Below are 17,361 nucleotides of genomic sequence, written 5' to 3' on the forward strand. Positions count from 1 at the left end.
GTAATAAGGAGGCCCAAATTTTTTCACATCTACATATTAAACCAAACGTGACCAAAAAACATGGGAGGGGCGGGGGCGGACACCAAATCTGAAGCCTCCCCACCTAGAGTTTTGTTCATTTATCACTTCCCTACAATGAGTATCTACTTTGAGGACAGATGCACAGATTACCCCCCAAAAAAGCAGCCAATCCTCTCAATCTATTAAGACTATTTCAAAATTTTCAAGTTGACTTAAAACTATGTGTAGAAATCTGAGTCTTTCTTAGGCCTTTTATAAATTCAAAAGTTCAATACTGAAGATAACTGAAGAAAATCTTTCTGTAGTCCGACACATATACCACAAGGATAGTTTCCAATCTTGTGTTTTTCTTAGGATAATTGTATTGATTCTTTAATCCCAAGCAGTATAAAATCAAACTGAGTTTTCAAAACCTGGGCAGAGGTAGAGTGGGTAAATTGTGACCTAGTTGTCTTATTTTATGAACGTATATGCATTTTGTAGCCTGCTCTTCCTTTAAACCTAATTGTACTATACTGACGATATACTTATGAGGAAAATCTGCTTTGCGGCAGTTAAATTGCCAAAGCTCTCCTTAAGAACTGTGAGCCAAATCTAAACGGTTGATTATTCTAACACAGACGAAAAGAATGTCCTGTCTTCATTAACTTGCGTTCGAACATACTGACTGTACTCTTCATAGAGGTATGTCACTAATATAGAAGGGGAGGGGTGTGAATGCTTGCCTCTTTCAATATTCACATTCAATCCCTAGATTATCAGTTAAATATACAAAGTAACAGGTACAAAACACCCTCATATTTTCCAAATAGTAATTTAAAAACAAAATTCCTAACCAAATCCAAAGTCAGCACATAGTTTCCAAATAAGAAATTTAAACTTTATGGAGCTGGAGAGATGGCTCAGTGGTTAAGAGCACTGGCTGCTCTCCCAGAGGACCTGGGTTCAATTCCCACATGGCAGCTCACAATTGTCTCCAACTCCAGTTCCAGGGGATCTGACACCTTCATACCATTGCACATAAAATAAAGTTAAATTTAAAAATAAATAAATAAATAGATTTAAACTTTAAGCAGGCAAATCAACTTTAGATCTCAAATCTGGTAACAGAAAGGTAAAAAACTTTACGTTAGGCCGGGCGGTGGTGGCGCACACCTGTAATCCCAGCACTCGGGAGGCAGAGGCACGTGGATCTCTGTGAGTTTGAGGCCAGCCTGGTCTACAGAGCTAGTCCAGGACAGGCTCCAAAGCTACAGAGAAACCCTGTCTCGAAAAACCAAAAAAAAAAAAAAAAAAAAAAAAAAGTTAGGCTATATGTATGCATATTTTTACACCCATGTTATAAGTTCTAAATTGGCTTTGTTTTTATTTTGAGGAGAGTCAAGCTCAGCCACAATCAATCAGGAGGAAGAAGAGTGATTTGTTTGCTAGGAACTGTGCACACCTTGAAAACTTCAAGGGCTATTTTTTGTCTTTGGGGCATGACAGTCAGTATTCTGCAGAGCTGTCGGCTGAAGCCTGAGCACCCAGAAGTCTGTGTTGGAAACAGCGCTTATTGCCCAAAGTCATTCAGAAAAGCAGCAGACTTTGAGATATTTGCTTGGACTACAACAGATCATCTGAAAGAGAAGTTTCAAAAAGGTGAAATAAGCTTCTCTTCCCAGAATAAATTATTGGACTTTCTGCACAAGTACATTATTCGTACTTTATATAATTAATAAGACTTTTGCATTTATACTAAACATCTCTAAACTGTTACCTTTTCTTTTTTAGACAGCACTTTGGTGAGATGCATTTTTAAGATATCCAATAAGCCATGACTACTACTAATCTTTGCCACTTGGAGGTACAGAGATTAATAGGCTATTCACTAAATTAAATAAAAATATTACCTATGGTTTCTAAGGCACACAGTTATCTACAACATCTAAAGTGGGATTTATTTGCTGGACCACAATAAGTTCTCAGAACATTTGCTCTAACTTGAGTAGAAATAGGCAAGTATTCACATTAGTCTCCAGTCCAAAAATGTATTTCAGCTAAAATATGTCAATCCTCACATCTGCAGTCACTTAGAGATGATCAGTATTGTGCTGGAAAGTTTCTGCAGCTACTTTGGGCTGACAATACAATGCTCAGGGCTTTAGAGGATTAGGCAAATTCTGTTCCCTTTTGTTCAACAATGCCTCATCTCCACTACATAAAACCTGGTCTCCAGTCCCACTACTGGGGTTATTACACAAAGTGATTACATTATAGAAGGCCTCCAGATCACTCTGTTCAAATGTAACAGCTGGTTTCAGGGATGTTCCAGGAGAAAGGGAACTTCCTCCAACAATTCTCAGGTTGATAAATTTGATTTTCCAAGTATTTTCCACAAAAGGGCTACGGATAAGTCCAAAAATTTGTTCAAATATGCCCAAGCAAGTATTTCCTCTGTGGACAGTCCCTGCAACTCCGACCATAACTAATCCATGAGGAGAAGAAGCACATTTTAGTCCTTGAGAATCAAGGTTGGGACTGAGAAAAAGAAATTCCTCTTTCACTAATGACAGTAAACGAAGGCTCACAATTTCTGCTCCTTGGTAGTCTATCACGTTTTGTTCTGAGGTGCTATAATAAAACCTAAGCTTGACATCATGCCAGAAGTGCTGTGGGCCCCATTCCTCTTGAGGTGGTCCCAGAAAAGGATTCTGAGAATTAAGAAGTTCAAAGAACCAGTTGCAGAATTCTTCTCCCAAGCGACGGAAATCAACCTTTTCAGCGTTTTGCTCTTCTTTTGCCTGCTGGTTAAAACAAAGACAGAGGGAAGTGAAGGTTCACCTCTCACGGCCAAGGTTCTAAGTGCAAATGTACTGGTCAGAGCAAAGACCAACGAACTATGTCATGTGCAGAACAACTTCTTCAAAAAGGAAGTGTTGCTGGTTGTTTTTGCTCTTTTGGGGGCCCACCACCCAGTTCCCAAATAAATAATACACAGAGGCTTTTTTTTCCCCTGAGGCTATGTATCTTTAAGAAATTTTTTATTCATTTTACATACCAACCACAGATGCCCCTTTCTTCCCTCCTCCTCCCACCTCCCCCCATCAACCCACCCCTTATTCCCTCCTCCAACAAGGAAAGGCTTCTCATGGGGAGTCAGCAAATCCTGGTACATTTAGTTGAGGCAGGTCCAAGCCCCTCCCCCTGCATCAAGGCTATGCAAGATGTCCCATCATAGGTAATGGGCTCCAAAAAGCCAGGAGGTCCCTTAAGCAGATCAAGCTACACAACTGTCTCACTTATGCAGAGGGCCTAGTCCAGTTCCATGGAGGCTCCACAGCTGTTGGTTCATGAGTTCCCACTAGTTTGGTTCGGTTGTCTCTGTGGCATATTCTTAATTATAAACGTCCGGCCTTATGTTGGCTTGTTTCTTGCCAGCTTTTCTAAACTTATTGTCCTATGTATCTTTTGCCTGTAGGCTTTTACCTTTCTCTATTCCTGTATACCTTTCATTATTTCTTGCTGTGTAGCTGAGTAGCTGGCCCCTGGAGTCCTCCTCCTTCTCCCACACTTTCTTCTTTTTTCCCCCAGATTTCCCCTTCTGTACATTCTCTCTGCCTGTCAGCACCTCCTATCCTCTCTCCTGCCTTGCCATTGGCTGTTCAGCTCTTTACTAGACCATCAAGTGTTTCAGACAGGCAAGGTAACACAGCTTCACAGAGTTAAACAAATGCAACATCAACAAAAGTAACACACCTTACAATAAAATTCTACAACAGAAGAAAATATTTTCAATTTAAATTTTATCTAAGTAAAATTTAACAAGCCCACTGCTGGGTTCAGTGTCACACGGTTACTCAGGAGGCTGAGGGAGAAGAAGGCTGGCTTGAGCACAGGCACCCAAGCCCAGCCTTAGCATTCTCTCATTCATTCACTCATTCATTCATTCACTCATTCATTCATTCTCTTACTCTCCTTCTCTCTTCCCCTCCCCACCCCCTCTCATTTCTTTTTCTTCAATGTTTGGGATCAAAGCAGACAGCTATCCTAGACCTTTTTCTTCTTCTAACAAAGGGTCTTACTCTGTACCCCAATTACCTGGAGCTTGCAGTCACCAAGTCTCTTATCTCCTACATGCTGAGGTTACAGGCATGTAACATTCCATCTATTCTGACACCCTGTTCTGATATTCTGTCTCCTCAAAACCAATCCTAAAACAGTAATATAGGAATGTTTTGATCTTAGAAAAAGCTTAAAAAAAAATGAACCAAGCCCTTGAAAATATCAATATCAGCATGAATAGTCAATGACCATGCTCTGTACATAATTTTCCCTTGACTGTACACATCCTCCAAAACTTTAAAACAATTGCTTCAAATGGATCCTTTATTGAATGTAAATGTCAAAAGAGGTGATTATACAAATAACTGCAATAATTAATAAAACTCAGAGGAATTTGCATTTTTCTAACATAAGTTCTATTGAAAAGTAAGCTCTTGTTACTCATTCTATCTGCTCTAACATAAAATGAGCATTTTTTAATCAGAAGTTTATCAGAACTTTAAAAAAAATTTCCCTCTACAAAAAAATATTAAAATAAAATAAAACAAAATAAATAAATAAAATTTTAAAAAATTCCCTCTACCTTCCTTAAACAGCTACTTCTAAAGGTGACTGAAATGGGTCATTTTCCATGACCAGAACTAATATTATTTTTTAATTAAAAGGGAATATTATTATAAAAAAAAAAACTACCCTATAATCTAGACTCCATGCACCTATGTATTTCAGAACATAGTACCTCACCAAAAATAAGATATTATGTCTTATTCTATACTACATGGAGTGTCTACAATTCACTACATTTGGCACAGAATGCGATATTTCAGTTTATTTTCCTGGTCTTCACAATAAGCTTGATAACATATTATTCATATGAGCATTTCTTTTTCTCCTTTCAGTATACTAAGTTAACAAGACCTTAAAACATCCTTTCCTAAGCTGCACTATGAAAGCATGGTAACTATCCAGAGTTCAATCTATCAACATTAAGTACTCAGTATCTAAGACTAAGACAGACAGACAGACAGACAGACAGACACACACACACACACACACACACACACACACACACACACACACACACAAGCAGCCAGGATTAACTGAAGTGGAAATCATTTTCTTTAAGTTTTTTAAATGAGATTTTTACATGACTACCAAAGGCAGAAAGTGAGAAAGGAAGTTCACAATTAGCTTGCTTTTAAAGTACAAAGACCATGTGAAGTAGCACTTCAATTAAAATGAAATTATTCTCATAGTATACTTTCTAAACATACACTAGTTCTCATTTGTGGGAAGAGGAATAAACCCCCCCTCCCACCCAACCAATTCAATAGATTACATGCACATCACTAAGTCTGAAAAGTATTCTGTGTCTAAGTTGCTGTAATGGTCTTGAAGTATATAAAGGAGATAAAGACTAGAAAACACAAGTACTATGAACCACGCACCTCAGAACTAGGATTATTTGCATAGTTTCAGACAGAATTAAGATTCAGAACCAAGTACAAATCTAGTATACCTGGTCAAAGAGCTGGATGTCCTCTGTCTTCGTAGCTGGTTCTGCTGTCTCCTTCAGTTTTGGTGACTGTTTTTCCCAATAATCTTTTGCATACTGAATAAGATTGTGCTTTTCAGTAGTTGGCGGTACAACCACCCCTTGTGTTGCCAAGTACTTAAATATGACTTCTCGGTGGACTTTTTTGCGCCTCAGAAGTTCTTCTACATTTTGGCTATAAACTAGTATTGCATGAATAGCATCTAGAAAAAAATAACAGTAATTAATAAGACAATCACAAGGCATTTGCAAATTTGCCCAACATCAGCAAAAATTCTACTGAAAAATATTTAAGCTCACGATTTAAGCTTTTGCATTAGGATGGCTATGGTTGTGAAAAGCAAGAAGTGGCTCATCCATTTGTTTGCTCTTTAAATCCTTTATACTTTAAACTTCCTTTACCTTGCTGGTGATGGTGCTGATAGTGATGTGGTGGTAATGAATGATGATGCAGCCGTTACTCCACTTGGGAGGCAGAGGCAGGAAGCTCTCTGGATTCGAGGCCAGCCTGGTCTACAGAGTCAAGTCCAGGGCAGCCAGGGCTACACAGTGAAACCCTGTCCCCCAAAACCCAAAATAAATAAATGAGTTGTTTTAATAAAAAATACTGGACCCAGAAAAGAATTATTTCTCTGCCCCAAATATCAAAAATCGTCCTCGGCGCCTGGCACAGCGAGGCACACATAAGAGAGTTCCTCTTTCTTAGGGAGGTTAGCTTTTGAAGGCAAAAACCACAAAATTCTTCAGAGGAGGTGGTTACTATGGGTCCATCCTTGATTGGTCCAGTTTTTCTGAGCCTGGTCTTTGTCTTATTTTAGTTTGTCTGTTTGCTATGTCAGGAGTTTTACAGCCCATCTCTGAAGTCAGGGCACGTTATCTCGAGGGAGGAGGTATCTCGCGGTTAGTCACCACCAGACGTCCTGACTTTGTACTTGTAAAACGTCTGACTTCACCCTGTCTGGGAATGGGGAATTGACTCAATTCTGGTTATTTTAAGATGTCCCTTCCCTCAGCTCTCCGGGCCTTCGGGGGAACTGGGGTGGGGGTCTCTCACTATAAACCTTGAAAAAGTGATTAAAACGACAGCATTTGAGATGTCAAGGAATGCTGTCAAGTTCCTGATTCTACAGATAATCCAAGTCGGTAAGTGGCAGAATCAGGAAGTTGCTTTTTAATTAAAAAGCTGTGTTACAAACACAGACTAAAATGTATCTTTTTGATACACAAAGGGTGCAAAATGACAAAAATTAACTTTAAAAAAAAAATGCACTCATTAACCAGTCTTCCAAAGATCTTATTCCACGGGATGCACGGGTATCCTTGAAGCCCCTATTTCAAAATCCCCTAAGGCTATCCTCTTCATCCACCCATTTCAGGATGACTACCACATTCGATTGTTTGGGATTTTTGTTTGTATGTTTTGTTTTGTTTTGTTTTGTTTTGTTTTGTTGGCGAGCTGGTTGTCATTTCTATTCCTTTCTTTACAGCAACATACGTATCATTACTGTATTTAGTAAGGATTTTTTTAATGTTTTATAAACTCAACGTACATATATATCCTCTGTGTCTTAAAGCCTTTTTTAATTAAAAAAAACCAAACAAACAAACAAAAAAAAAAGTCTCAACTTTATGTGTCAGACGAAGAGACCGAGCATTCCTTGACATATATGGATTAAAGTCATCGGCCTTTTGTTGGGTGCAATGGGTATTTACCTAAGAGACCCACAAAAGGTGCCTGTGTTCTCCCTGACCGTGGAAAGAAAATCTCCAGAGCAGCAGCAGCTGATGCCCTCGGATGATAAAAACTTACAATGAAACACACACTCTGGGGCTTTCTGGAACTCGTGAAAAAACAATGGCTGACTCGTACTCGGGCCACCACGTCAACAAAGTTTTACCGGGTCGGTATCACACACTCGCAAAACCCCGGGAGCCGCTCCGCTGCCCGAGCCATCGGCGTGCGGGGACCGGGCTCCGCGGGCGGGCGGCGGAAGCTGCGTGGGCGGGGAGACTGCAGAGTTGTGCAGCCGCGGCCGCAGCGACCTCTCCGGCGGGCTCTGCCCCAGGGCAGCGGAGCAGCCTCCCCGGACCGGACCGGACCCCGAGGCGTGAGGCGGTACCTTGGCGGTCCACAGGCTGCACCAGGCGGTTGGTGACGGTGTCGCACAGGGCCATGATCTCGTCGTCGTCCAGCAGGCCGAGCAGGTGACGGCAGCCCTCCGTCTCTAAGTGGCTGAGCCCAGACATCTCGCCCCCGGGGAAGGGGGCAGAGGACGACGCCACCAATGTCGCCCTCTCGGCCCGCCGGCCGGCCGGCGCCTTAGCAACAGGCACCGGAAGTGCCTTGCCAGCCGCTCGTGCCGGAAGGGCTCGGGGATTCCAGCCCCCTGGGCGGAAGTGAGGGCTCAGAAAGTCGGCGGGGAAACGCTGGGGATCCCGACTTGTGGTTCCCGACCGTCTTCTTGGAGTAGAGTTTGAAGGCCGATGGCGCTTCAAAGAGGCATCGTGAACATTCACCTTCCACACGAGGGCGGGTTAGGAACGAAACTTTAAACTCACCAGCACTGCCTCCTTTAAGAGCGACTTAAAGTGCAGCGCATGCACGGGCGGGTGCGTGGGGGCGGAGAGCGCAAGCGAGCTCCCATCATCCCCCGGGGCTAGCAGGTGGAAGCCATCCTCCCACTTCCCCGTCTGGTGGCCCGGGAGCGTTTGAATGTTTGTCATCTCTGGCCACATCTAAGTTAGGTGAGCTGGTCCCTTGATATTCTTTAGCTACACAGTTAACATACACTTTTAAACACTACGCCGAGAAACTGTTTTCAGAGAACTATAACTTACTTACCCATGATTCCATGCTTGCCCACTGTTGTGTCCCGATCTCGACCCCCAGAGAGACCACTGAAGACAAGCTTACCGGAATGCAAAAGCAAGGCTTTATGTGGGAGCAATTCAAGCCTAGGCAGGGACCCTGTGAGGCTAGAGGAGGTGCCCATCCCTCTGCAAGTTCAGTTTTGTTGTTGTTGTTGTTTTTGGTTTTTTTCGAGACAGGGTTTCTCGGTGTAGCTTTGCGCCTTTCCTGGAACTCACTTGGTTGCCCAGGCTAGCCTTGCACTCACAGAGATCCGCCTGGGTCTGCCTCCTGACTGCTGGGATTAAAGGCATGAGCCACCACCGCCCGGCGATATGCTATTTTAAAAGTAACATTTGTAAGAAATTGTGAAGCCTGGAGGGTTTTAAACAGGGATGAAATGATCAAAGTTTCAAACAGGATCACTTTGAGTAGTGGTATGAAGGGTAGACTGAGGGAAGCAAAGAGGAGAGCCCAATTGGGAGGCCAGTACTACGTTTTTCTGTGCGACAGAAAATGGTAAACTGAGGCAGAGTGGAAGATCTGATAGTCTGGATGACTACAGGCTTTGGTTTGGGCCACCAGAGTAGCCATTTGCTGAGAAAAGGAAAACTGGGTAAAGTAGGTATGAATGAGCGATATAAGAATAGCTAAGAGCTCAGACTTTCTGGAACATGTGCTGGTACCTAAGAAAGAATAAATCAAAGAAAGAGGTTGCTGAATTAATTGTGACCAGGCAGCAATGAAAAATGCATGCAATAGAACAGTATGAAGGCGGGTAGAGTTTCCAGCATGACTATAAGGCCAGAGACAGAATAGTAATGATTACAATTTTGGCAAAAACATAACAAGAAGGACTTGGCATCCGGCCCTTCATTTACTAAATTCTTACAACCTTGCAGCAATAGCTGTCCCATTTTGCAGAAATATAAAGTCAATTGGCTATCCTTTTAAAAATAATTTATTAGCTATGTGAGCATTTTGTACATTTTGATCATTACATTAACTCCCTTCCCCATACCTTGTGTCTTCTTATTTTTTAGACCCGTCAAGACCTGTTTGCGTTGCCAAGTATCCCTGGTTGTATGGCCTTCAGCTGGAGCATGGTCAACTTACCAGAGGCTAATTAAACTCTTAAAGAAAACTGACTTCCCCTTTCTAGGGGCTAACAATTGCTGCTCCTCAGCTAGATCAGGACTATGTCCCCAACTTTTCCTGTCCTTGTTGGATTTGGCCTGGCTTGAACTTGCACATGTCTTATGTCTGTTGTGATTTCATATTTGCTGCTGCACGCTGTGTCTAAAAGACAGTTTTCTTGCCATCTACCACCTCTAGCCCTTACATTCTTTTTATCTCCTCTTCTGAAGTGATCCCTGAGTCTTGGGAGGCAGAATACTGTGAGTGTGTTTGGGGTGGGGGGGAAGAGCATTCACACTTCCTTATTCTCTACACCTTGGCCAGTTATGAGTCTCTGTAGTAATAACCATCTACTACAGAGATAGAATCTTCTCTGATGAGGGTTGGAAGATGCATTAGCACATGGGTATAATGATAAGTCATTATGTCCAGTTATTGGTATATTAATAATTGCTTAGATTTCCAGAATAAACCTACCATTCTAGAATCTGAGTACAGTCTTACTTATCTACATACTCTTTTATCTGTTTCTAATAACTATGAACTGAATACTCTTTGTAAGAGGTGAAAGACATATACATTGTGAGAAGATACCAGAGTATACTCAGTATATTTTTTGAAAGGTAATTACAATTTCTCATGGGTTAAGCCATTCCAGGTATAAGTTCTTACAATCTACTGAGTAAGTCATTAAGTGCCTGCCAATGGGAGTTTTTGAGAAAGCTCTGAATTTAAGAGGAGTTTACTGTATAGGGAAATATGGTACACTATTGTTTTTATCTAGTTTCAAACCTTAGCTTGTGTAAGCAATTTGTGATAGACGTTAAGGGGATTAGCTCACAGATAAGCACTAGGGAAACCAGGAATCTTTAATCACACAGGTTTATCTCTTCATTGGAAGGGATGTATACCTGTTTTCCACCTGGAAGGCTGAAAGTTGTAGCTGGAAATTTTCTCTCCAGCTCCTGCCAAGCCCGGCAGTCCCACAGCTCACTTATAAAATAAACACACAGACTCTTATATTATTTAAACTGTTTGGCCTAATGGCTCAGGTTTCTGGCTATCTAGTTCTTACATCTTGAATTAACCCATTTCTATATATCTATACCTTGCCACATGTCTTGTGGCTTACCAGTATCTTACATGTTGGTACTCATGGCAGTAGCTGGCAGCATCTCCTGACTCAGCCTTCCTGTTCCCAGAATTCTCTTCTCTGCTTGTCCCGCCTATACTTCCTGCCTGGGTACTGGCCAAACAGTATTATATTTATACAGAGCGCTATCCACAGCAGAAAGTAGATGTTGATAACTTAGTGATAACTTTGCTGTCTTAGGGCTAGGTCTGATGTGAATCTCCCAGGATGTTTATCCCAGACTCTCCCTCCTTAGATCTTTAGCTTTGTTTCTCAGTCAGTAGGAGCCATGCTTAGGGGAGATGTCCCGTGTACTTTATAGCCTAGTGACCTTTACACTGTCTTTGTCAGAGACCACACCAGACCCTAGGACGGTAAGCTATAGAACCCATCTTCCTGGTAAAGGCACTTGTACTTTGCAGAAGTTTCACTTTTGTCATACTTTAAGTTTTATTGTGCACATGGGATTGAGATCATTGTTACCAGGAAACTTTTTTTTCCCCCAAATTAAACTGTATTCAAATGTGTCTAAAATAAACTGCATGGTGTCAGACTCCAGAGATTTGAAGCAGCCCAGCTAAGCCATGCTGAACCAAGTTTCCTTCTTAAATCTTTAGGTTTGCTTCTCTGCCAGAAGTAGAGTTTGCTGGGACCCCCACAATATAAATAACAAAGTGCTCTTTAACCTGATATTTCACAAGCTTCCACATGATGCCGATTGTACTGCTCCAAGGACCCCACTTTGTAAGTCTTTGCTAGAAGATAATGAATTATCCACGAACTATGTCCACCAGACTTCGTCCTGCCCCTGAAATCACTGATTCTCTGATAAGCTTGTCTCTGGACTTATCTCCATTCATGTTTGTAGGTAAAGTTGCATGGCAGAATGGAAAAAATTGACCTTTCAGTTGGGAAACCCTTCTGACTCTTAGGCATCTGACAAGCAGTGTTTGTGGTGATATTGTGTTCCCCAAAATATTGTGCACCCTAATAAACTTATCTGGGGTCAGAGACAGAACAGCCACAATATTAAACATAAAGCATAGGCAGTGGCAGCACATGCCTTTAATCCTAGCATTCCAGAGGCAGAAATCCACCTGTTCAAGGATACAGGCAAGCATGGTGACTCAAGCCTTTAATCCCAGGGAGTGATGGCAGAAAGTAGAAAGTTATATAAGGCGTGAAGACCAGAAACTAGCAGCATTTGGCTGGTTAAGCTTTTAGGTTTTGAGCAGCACAGTTCAGCTGAGATTCATTCTGGATGAGGACTGAGGGGATTCCAGTCAGAGGAAACAGGATCAGCTGAGGAACTAGCAAGGTGAGGTAGCTGTGGCTTGCTCTGCTTCTCTGATCTTCCAGCATTCACCCCAATAACTGGCCTCAGGTTTGATTTTATTAATAAGAACTTTTAAGATTCTGCTACAAGTGTTCACACTAACACTTGAGTTGTTAGAAGAACTGAGATGACACACAGTAGGCACGTGGTAATAGTTAATGAGAAGCCATTTTTCTTCAGTCCGTAGCACTCCTCAATGAGATGAACTTTTTTTTTTTAATTAACGTAACACTGAATAACCATTTTAAAATCTCAATATATAACCTGAACTTGTGTCCTGGTTAACCACTGATTCTTTCAAATTAGTATGAATTTTATGCTGTTCAGATAGAGCATGTTTGATTTGAGCATGTACACAGGATTCTGTGCTGGGAACTTAGTCATACTAAAGTATAAAGAACACTAATTACCAGATCTTTAGTCATCCTTGATAGTATTAACTTTTGAAGGACAATGTTGGCTCCCGTGAGCTTGTTACAGAACAGCATGGCTCCTTCTCACTTGTTCTTCTTCTTGGCACATACCTTGTCTGCATACTGTACTCCCTCTGCTCTTCTAACCATACCATCATACAGCCAAGGTTGGCAGTATGCTTTTTTTGGCTTTCTAGCCCCCAACTGTGGGCTGAACAAACCATATTTATACATTATCCAGTGCTGGGTATAGTGGCAACACCAAAAAGATGGAAAAACTATGAAAGCAACTTAATTTGATTATCTTATAAGAGAACTTGGTACTATTTTTCCAAAATTCTTCCAGTTCCAGAAAAGGAAAATGGAAAGTTACCTAAGCAATAACTTGTCTAAATATCATAATAGATTCATTGTTCTGAAAATAAATCACATTTAGTCTAAGATCATATGTCCCTCAGTCAGAAAATTCCACATTTCAGAGCAAGAATATTCCATTAGCATTTTCATGTATCAAACTGTTGTAATATATGCAAATCACTTTATCTATTCATTCCTTTGCTTTCAAAGATTTTCTAATACACCATTTTTCAAATTTTTAAGTCATACCTAATAGTACAAGGTTGGGTTTGTTTGGTTTTTGTTTTTTCCTGTTACTGAACAAAAAGAGGAGCCCTCATGTCCAAGATCACTTTTGGATACAAAGAGTAACAACTTTCATGATTTTTTTAAATATTGGCATTACAACCAGGTCCTCAAGCATGCCAAACATGCTTCCACTGCTGAACCACACCCATAATCCTTTTAAAAATAAGGATGAAAATCGTGAGCAGGGCAGAAAAGAAGATGTGTACCAGGGGATAGATAAGACATACCCTGAAACTGATCGACTCCCTCAGGAAGTTCTAGAAAGCACTTCATCTTTGAAAACACAAATGTGAACATACATATCTCCTGGCATCTGCTGAGATCTGATACTTCCTTTCGCCCCAAGTCTGCAGGGTCTTTAGTATCCTTTACCTGAAGGGATGTCAGTAACCATCATTTCATGTGTGCATCCATCTCTCTCTCTCTCCCTCACTCCCTCACTCTCCCCCACCCTCTGGTTTTAATCCCCCAGAAACTAGTGTTAAGACACTTGTGAACTGCCATCCATGTAGGTGCTGTGAGTTGAACCCAGGTCCTGTAGAAGAGTAGCAAGCACTCTAAACCTCTGAGCCAACTTTTCAGCTTCCTTCTATCAACTCTCACCCCTGCATTGGACTTAAAAACAAAAGCATACTTGCATCATTTTCTATCATGTTTCAAAAAGTTTCAAAAACCTAAATGTAGTAACAGTAACTGAAGTATTCCAGTTTTAAGAGGCATAAAAATTTCTTTTATATAAGCTGAATTCTTACTGAAATCAGTATACTACATAAAACTGAACACTTGCATTATCAACAAGGACAATGTTTTATTGAACAAATCTATGTACAATACAAAAAGTTTCTTGAAATGAGACACTATTGTTGATTTATTGCAATTCAATGGCTCAGTTTTAATTTGTACTTTATAAAATGCAAAGTAAAATAATTTAATGTTCAACAAGGAAGCACAAATTTCCCTTCTTGCTGAATTTGTAATGTCTTTCACATAATAACAATTCCAAAATGCATATGCAGCATTTGCTCATTCTGAAGAGGTGTTTGACAGTACCAAATAAATTAAAAATAAACACTATCATCCCTTTTAAGCTTTTCATTCATACAGTAATATTAAACCAAACATGAAAATACAGCTAAAGGTTCAGTGTGACTTGAAAAGAATCACAAGATCAATGATATAAATTATGTATTCATTATATATTGGTGGTTTCAAAAACATGAATATGGCTAGAGCCCAAAGTACCAGTGTCCTTGTCCATGGAGACTCCCTCCTGTGCGTCTTCTGTGTCTAGCAGGAAGGATTCAGGTATACACTTTTCCTGACCTCACTGACATAGATTTTATTTTAAAACAAAGATGTGAAACTTGGTCCATGTATCCTCCACACAAAAGTAGAAAAGAAGAAAGGAGATGGGAAAGAGTGTAAGTAAGACAAACCTTCCTTTCCTTCTAAATCCCAAACCAGAACTGCTGCAAGTTCACACAAGAGCAAAATGCACACATTCTTTAAGAGGTAAAACTGAGAAGTATATAAAGAGGTAAGAAAAATGTGGTCAAACAGAACTTTACATGACATTTTGATTTGATTATATATGAACCAGTTTTGTCTATAAAAAAATTTTCTCCTAGCAACACAAGTCAAGAGGAAAACCTTCAAATTAAGCTTAAAGACAAAATAACAGGTGGAATTTGTCTAGAACATCTTCACACAAACTTCAAAATTCATGAAAATGTAACACTTTGTGAACTTATATTTATAGCAGTGCTTACAACTTATAAAAAATAAATGGTAAAATGTTATTAGCTGGAAATGTACAAAGCAGAAATTATGTTTCAAAAAAAACTTCATTATGCAAATGAACCAGTTTCCAAACAGAATTTTTATTACAAGATATACTTTTAAGGTGAACTAAAAGTCAATTATTACATTTTTAGTGTCAGGAAATATGGAAAACATTTTGAGTTGAACTTCAAGGATTTAGAACTGACTTATGAGTTGTACTTTGCTGTTATCTGTATGTAAATTCCACAGCCTAATGTAGGCTACATAACAAAACTAGAACAGACTGAACTCTGACGGAATGGACTAAAGACCATCATTGCATAGTCACAAATGCCCATGGTAAGTAATAAAATGCAGAACCTTAAAAAAAATCCTCTGATATAGATTATTGGAAAACATAATTTGTAAAAGACTGGATGCCACCCTAAAAGTAATGTCACATTTTTATAACCTCATTCAAGTAGCCATATGTTCCAAAAACTTTTAATATGTGTGATGAGATTGCCGGAATAACTGGAACACTCAGTTGACAGTAATGTAAAATGTGTCTAAAGAATTCGCCTTTGTGTTTGTAGTCTCTTTACCTCATCTTAGAGTAATATACAATTAGGTAAAGGAGATCTTTAAGCATCTCCTGTTAATAATAGATAGGTGGGAAATATCTAGGGGATTTTTTAAATCTGTAAAACATTTGTTTTAATAATTCAATAAGTTAAAATCTTCCTTAGGAAAATTAATGGTCACCAAGGACAGTAATGCATTAACATATCTTATTGTGTTCCTGTTGTGCGAATTTTGGTGTAAATACTTCCTTAAATATAAAAATTATTATGCGAGCCAAATTTATCACTATTGAAGAAAGTACATTAGAGTATGGCTTACTTTGGAATAAATTCTTCTAACTGAATAAAATGAACTCTTGTTCTGATTCTTAACTGACATACTTTTAAGCCAATTATTTTCATAGGACCATACTTAGATAACTCACACTAATGTCTAAAGGACTTTACTATGAATCATCAAGCAATGTCCTAATAATATGTACAGATAGAAATATCCCAGTGTGCTTTTACCATTATTCACATTGAAGAATTTTCAATTCAGTGTTTTCCTTCAACTGTCTAGCATGTGATGGTCTTAGATTCTTCTAGCATCCCCCCAAAGTAACTGATATTTTTTTACTTAACACTGCTGCCTTTTAAATATAACTGACTTTACAGAAGTGGAATGCTGAACGTTCTTATCAAGAGCTTATTAGCCAAGCATTGTTTTTGTTTTGATTTTGATTTTTCAATGGTGGCATGCCATTCACTGAACTTTGACCTGTCTACTTAATTATCTGGAAAAAATGTTACAATCTTTAGTAGATAGCATGGTGATAAATCAAGCTTCATTTCTATGTATCAGCTTCTAAATTATATCACAAACTAAAGAGCAATGAACAGTTCTATGAAATATGTTTGACCAGAAGGGAAGACATAATGAATATGCATGACAAGAAAACAATTCCCATTTTCAGAATGTTTTACATTGTTTATTGTAAACCAGCTTCCCCCGCCACCTTGTATTATAATGAATCAACTTTTTCCTTTCTTCAGTAAGGCCATAGCTGGTTTTTATTTCTGACTAGTTATCCAAATGTGTTTTCACATAAGCAAAACTGAACATGCTGCTATTAATCACCATAAACTTTTAAAAAGTGTGGTTTCATGGATAACTGGTACTTTGGGAGTTTTATAACCCTTTTGGAGTCTTAGCTGGCACATCTCCTCTGCAAGTTCATTCCAGAAAATGTGCTTTGTCTTTTCTTTAGTAATCCGAGACCACTCTAAAATTAAGGCCATCAGGGAAATAGCAAACTGATGATGCATTTTCTTGTAGTGTTTTTTTTTTTTTTAAACACTACTGCATGATCAACAGATCTGAGACATTATCAGGCACCTGTAAAATAAAATACATGTTAATTCAAATTTTATAGATTATAGTAGAAAAGCAAGCCTTATATTTCTGGTGTCCATGTGTGCATGTGCTTTGTAGTGTACATTTATGTGTATGCATGCCTGTGTGTGGGCACATGTGGAGACCAGAGGCTGATGGTGGATTATCTTTCTTGATCCTTCTCCACTTTATTTGAGCAGGCTCTCTCACTGGAACCCAAAGCTCACAGATAATGGCCTGTCTAGCTAACCAGCTTGCTTGGTGATCCCATCTGAGCCTCCTGTATGCTGGGATTACAGGCGAGGCACTATGCCAGCCTAGCATTTACATGGGTGCTGGGGATCTGAATCTAATCCTCACCACTGCACAGGAAGGATTTTATCTGCTGAGCCATCTCTCCAGACTCTTCTATTTTGACAGCAATTTGATTTCACTTGTTTTAGATACTACCATGCTGATAAAAATTACTGTTTCTACAAATTCTATTATGTGAAACTTGGAATGAAGAAA

General features: G+C 39.6%; 2 protein-coding genes across 3 annotated transcripts in view; both read right to left on the reverse strand.

Annotated features, from left to right (window-relative positions):
- Positions 1–1,940: 1,940 nt before the first annotated feature.
- On the reverse strand, positions 1,941–7,986 carry C12H3orf38 (chromosome 12 C3orf38 homolog). Its single transcript, XM_036203664.1, has 3 exons — positions 7,741–7,986; positions 5,585–5,823; positions 1,941–2,807 (listed from the first exon to the last, which is right to left on the reverse strand). Exons 1-3 carry the CDS (start codon positions 7,865–7,867, stop codon positions 2,157–2,159), a joined length of 1,017 nt encoding a protein of 338 aa, XP_036059557.1. The 5' UTR covers positions 7,868–7,986; the 3' UTR covers positions 1,941–2,156.
- Positions 7,987–16,811: 8,825 nt separating this feature from the next.
- The window catches only part of Znf654 (zinc finger protein 654), a 54,924-nt gene continuing 54,374 nt past the window's right edge, over positions 16,812–17,361 (reverse strand). For both annotated transcript variants that reach the window (XM_036203795.1, XM_036203794.1), the window contains exon 9: positions 16,812–16,854. In XM_036203795.1, coding sequence (XP_036059688.1) covers positions 16,847–16,854 — 8 coding nt within the window. In that variant the 3' untranslated portion in view covers positions 16,812–16,846. The remainder of the gene's footprint in view (positions 16,855–17,361) is intronic.

The sequence above is a fragment of the Onychomys torridus genome, chromosome 12 (assembly GCF_903995425.1).
Source record: "Onychomys torridus chromosome 12, mOncTor1.1, whole genome shotgun sequence".
Lineage (NCBI taxonomy): Eukaryota > Metazoa > Chordata > Mammalia > Rodentia > Cricetidae > Onychomys > Onychomys torridus.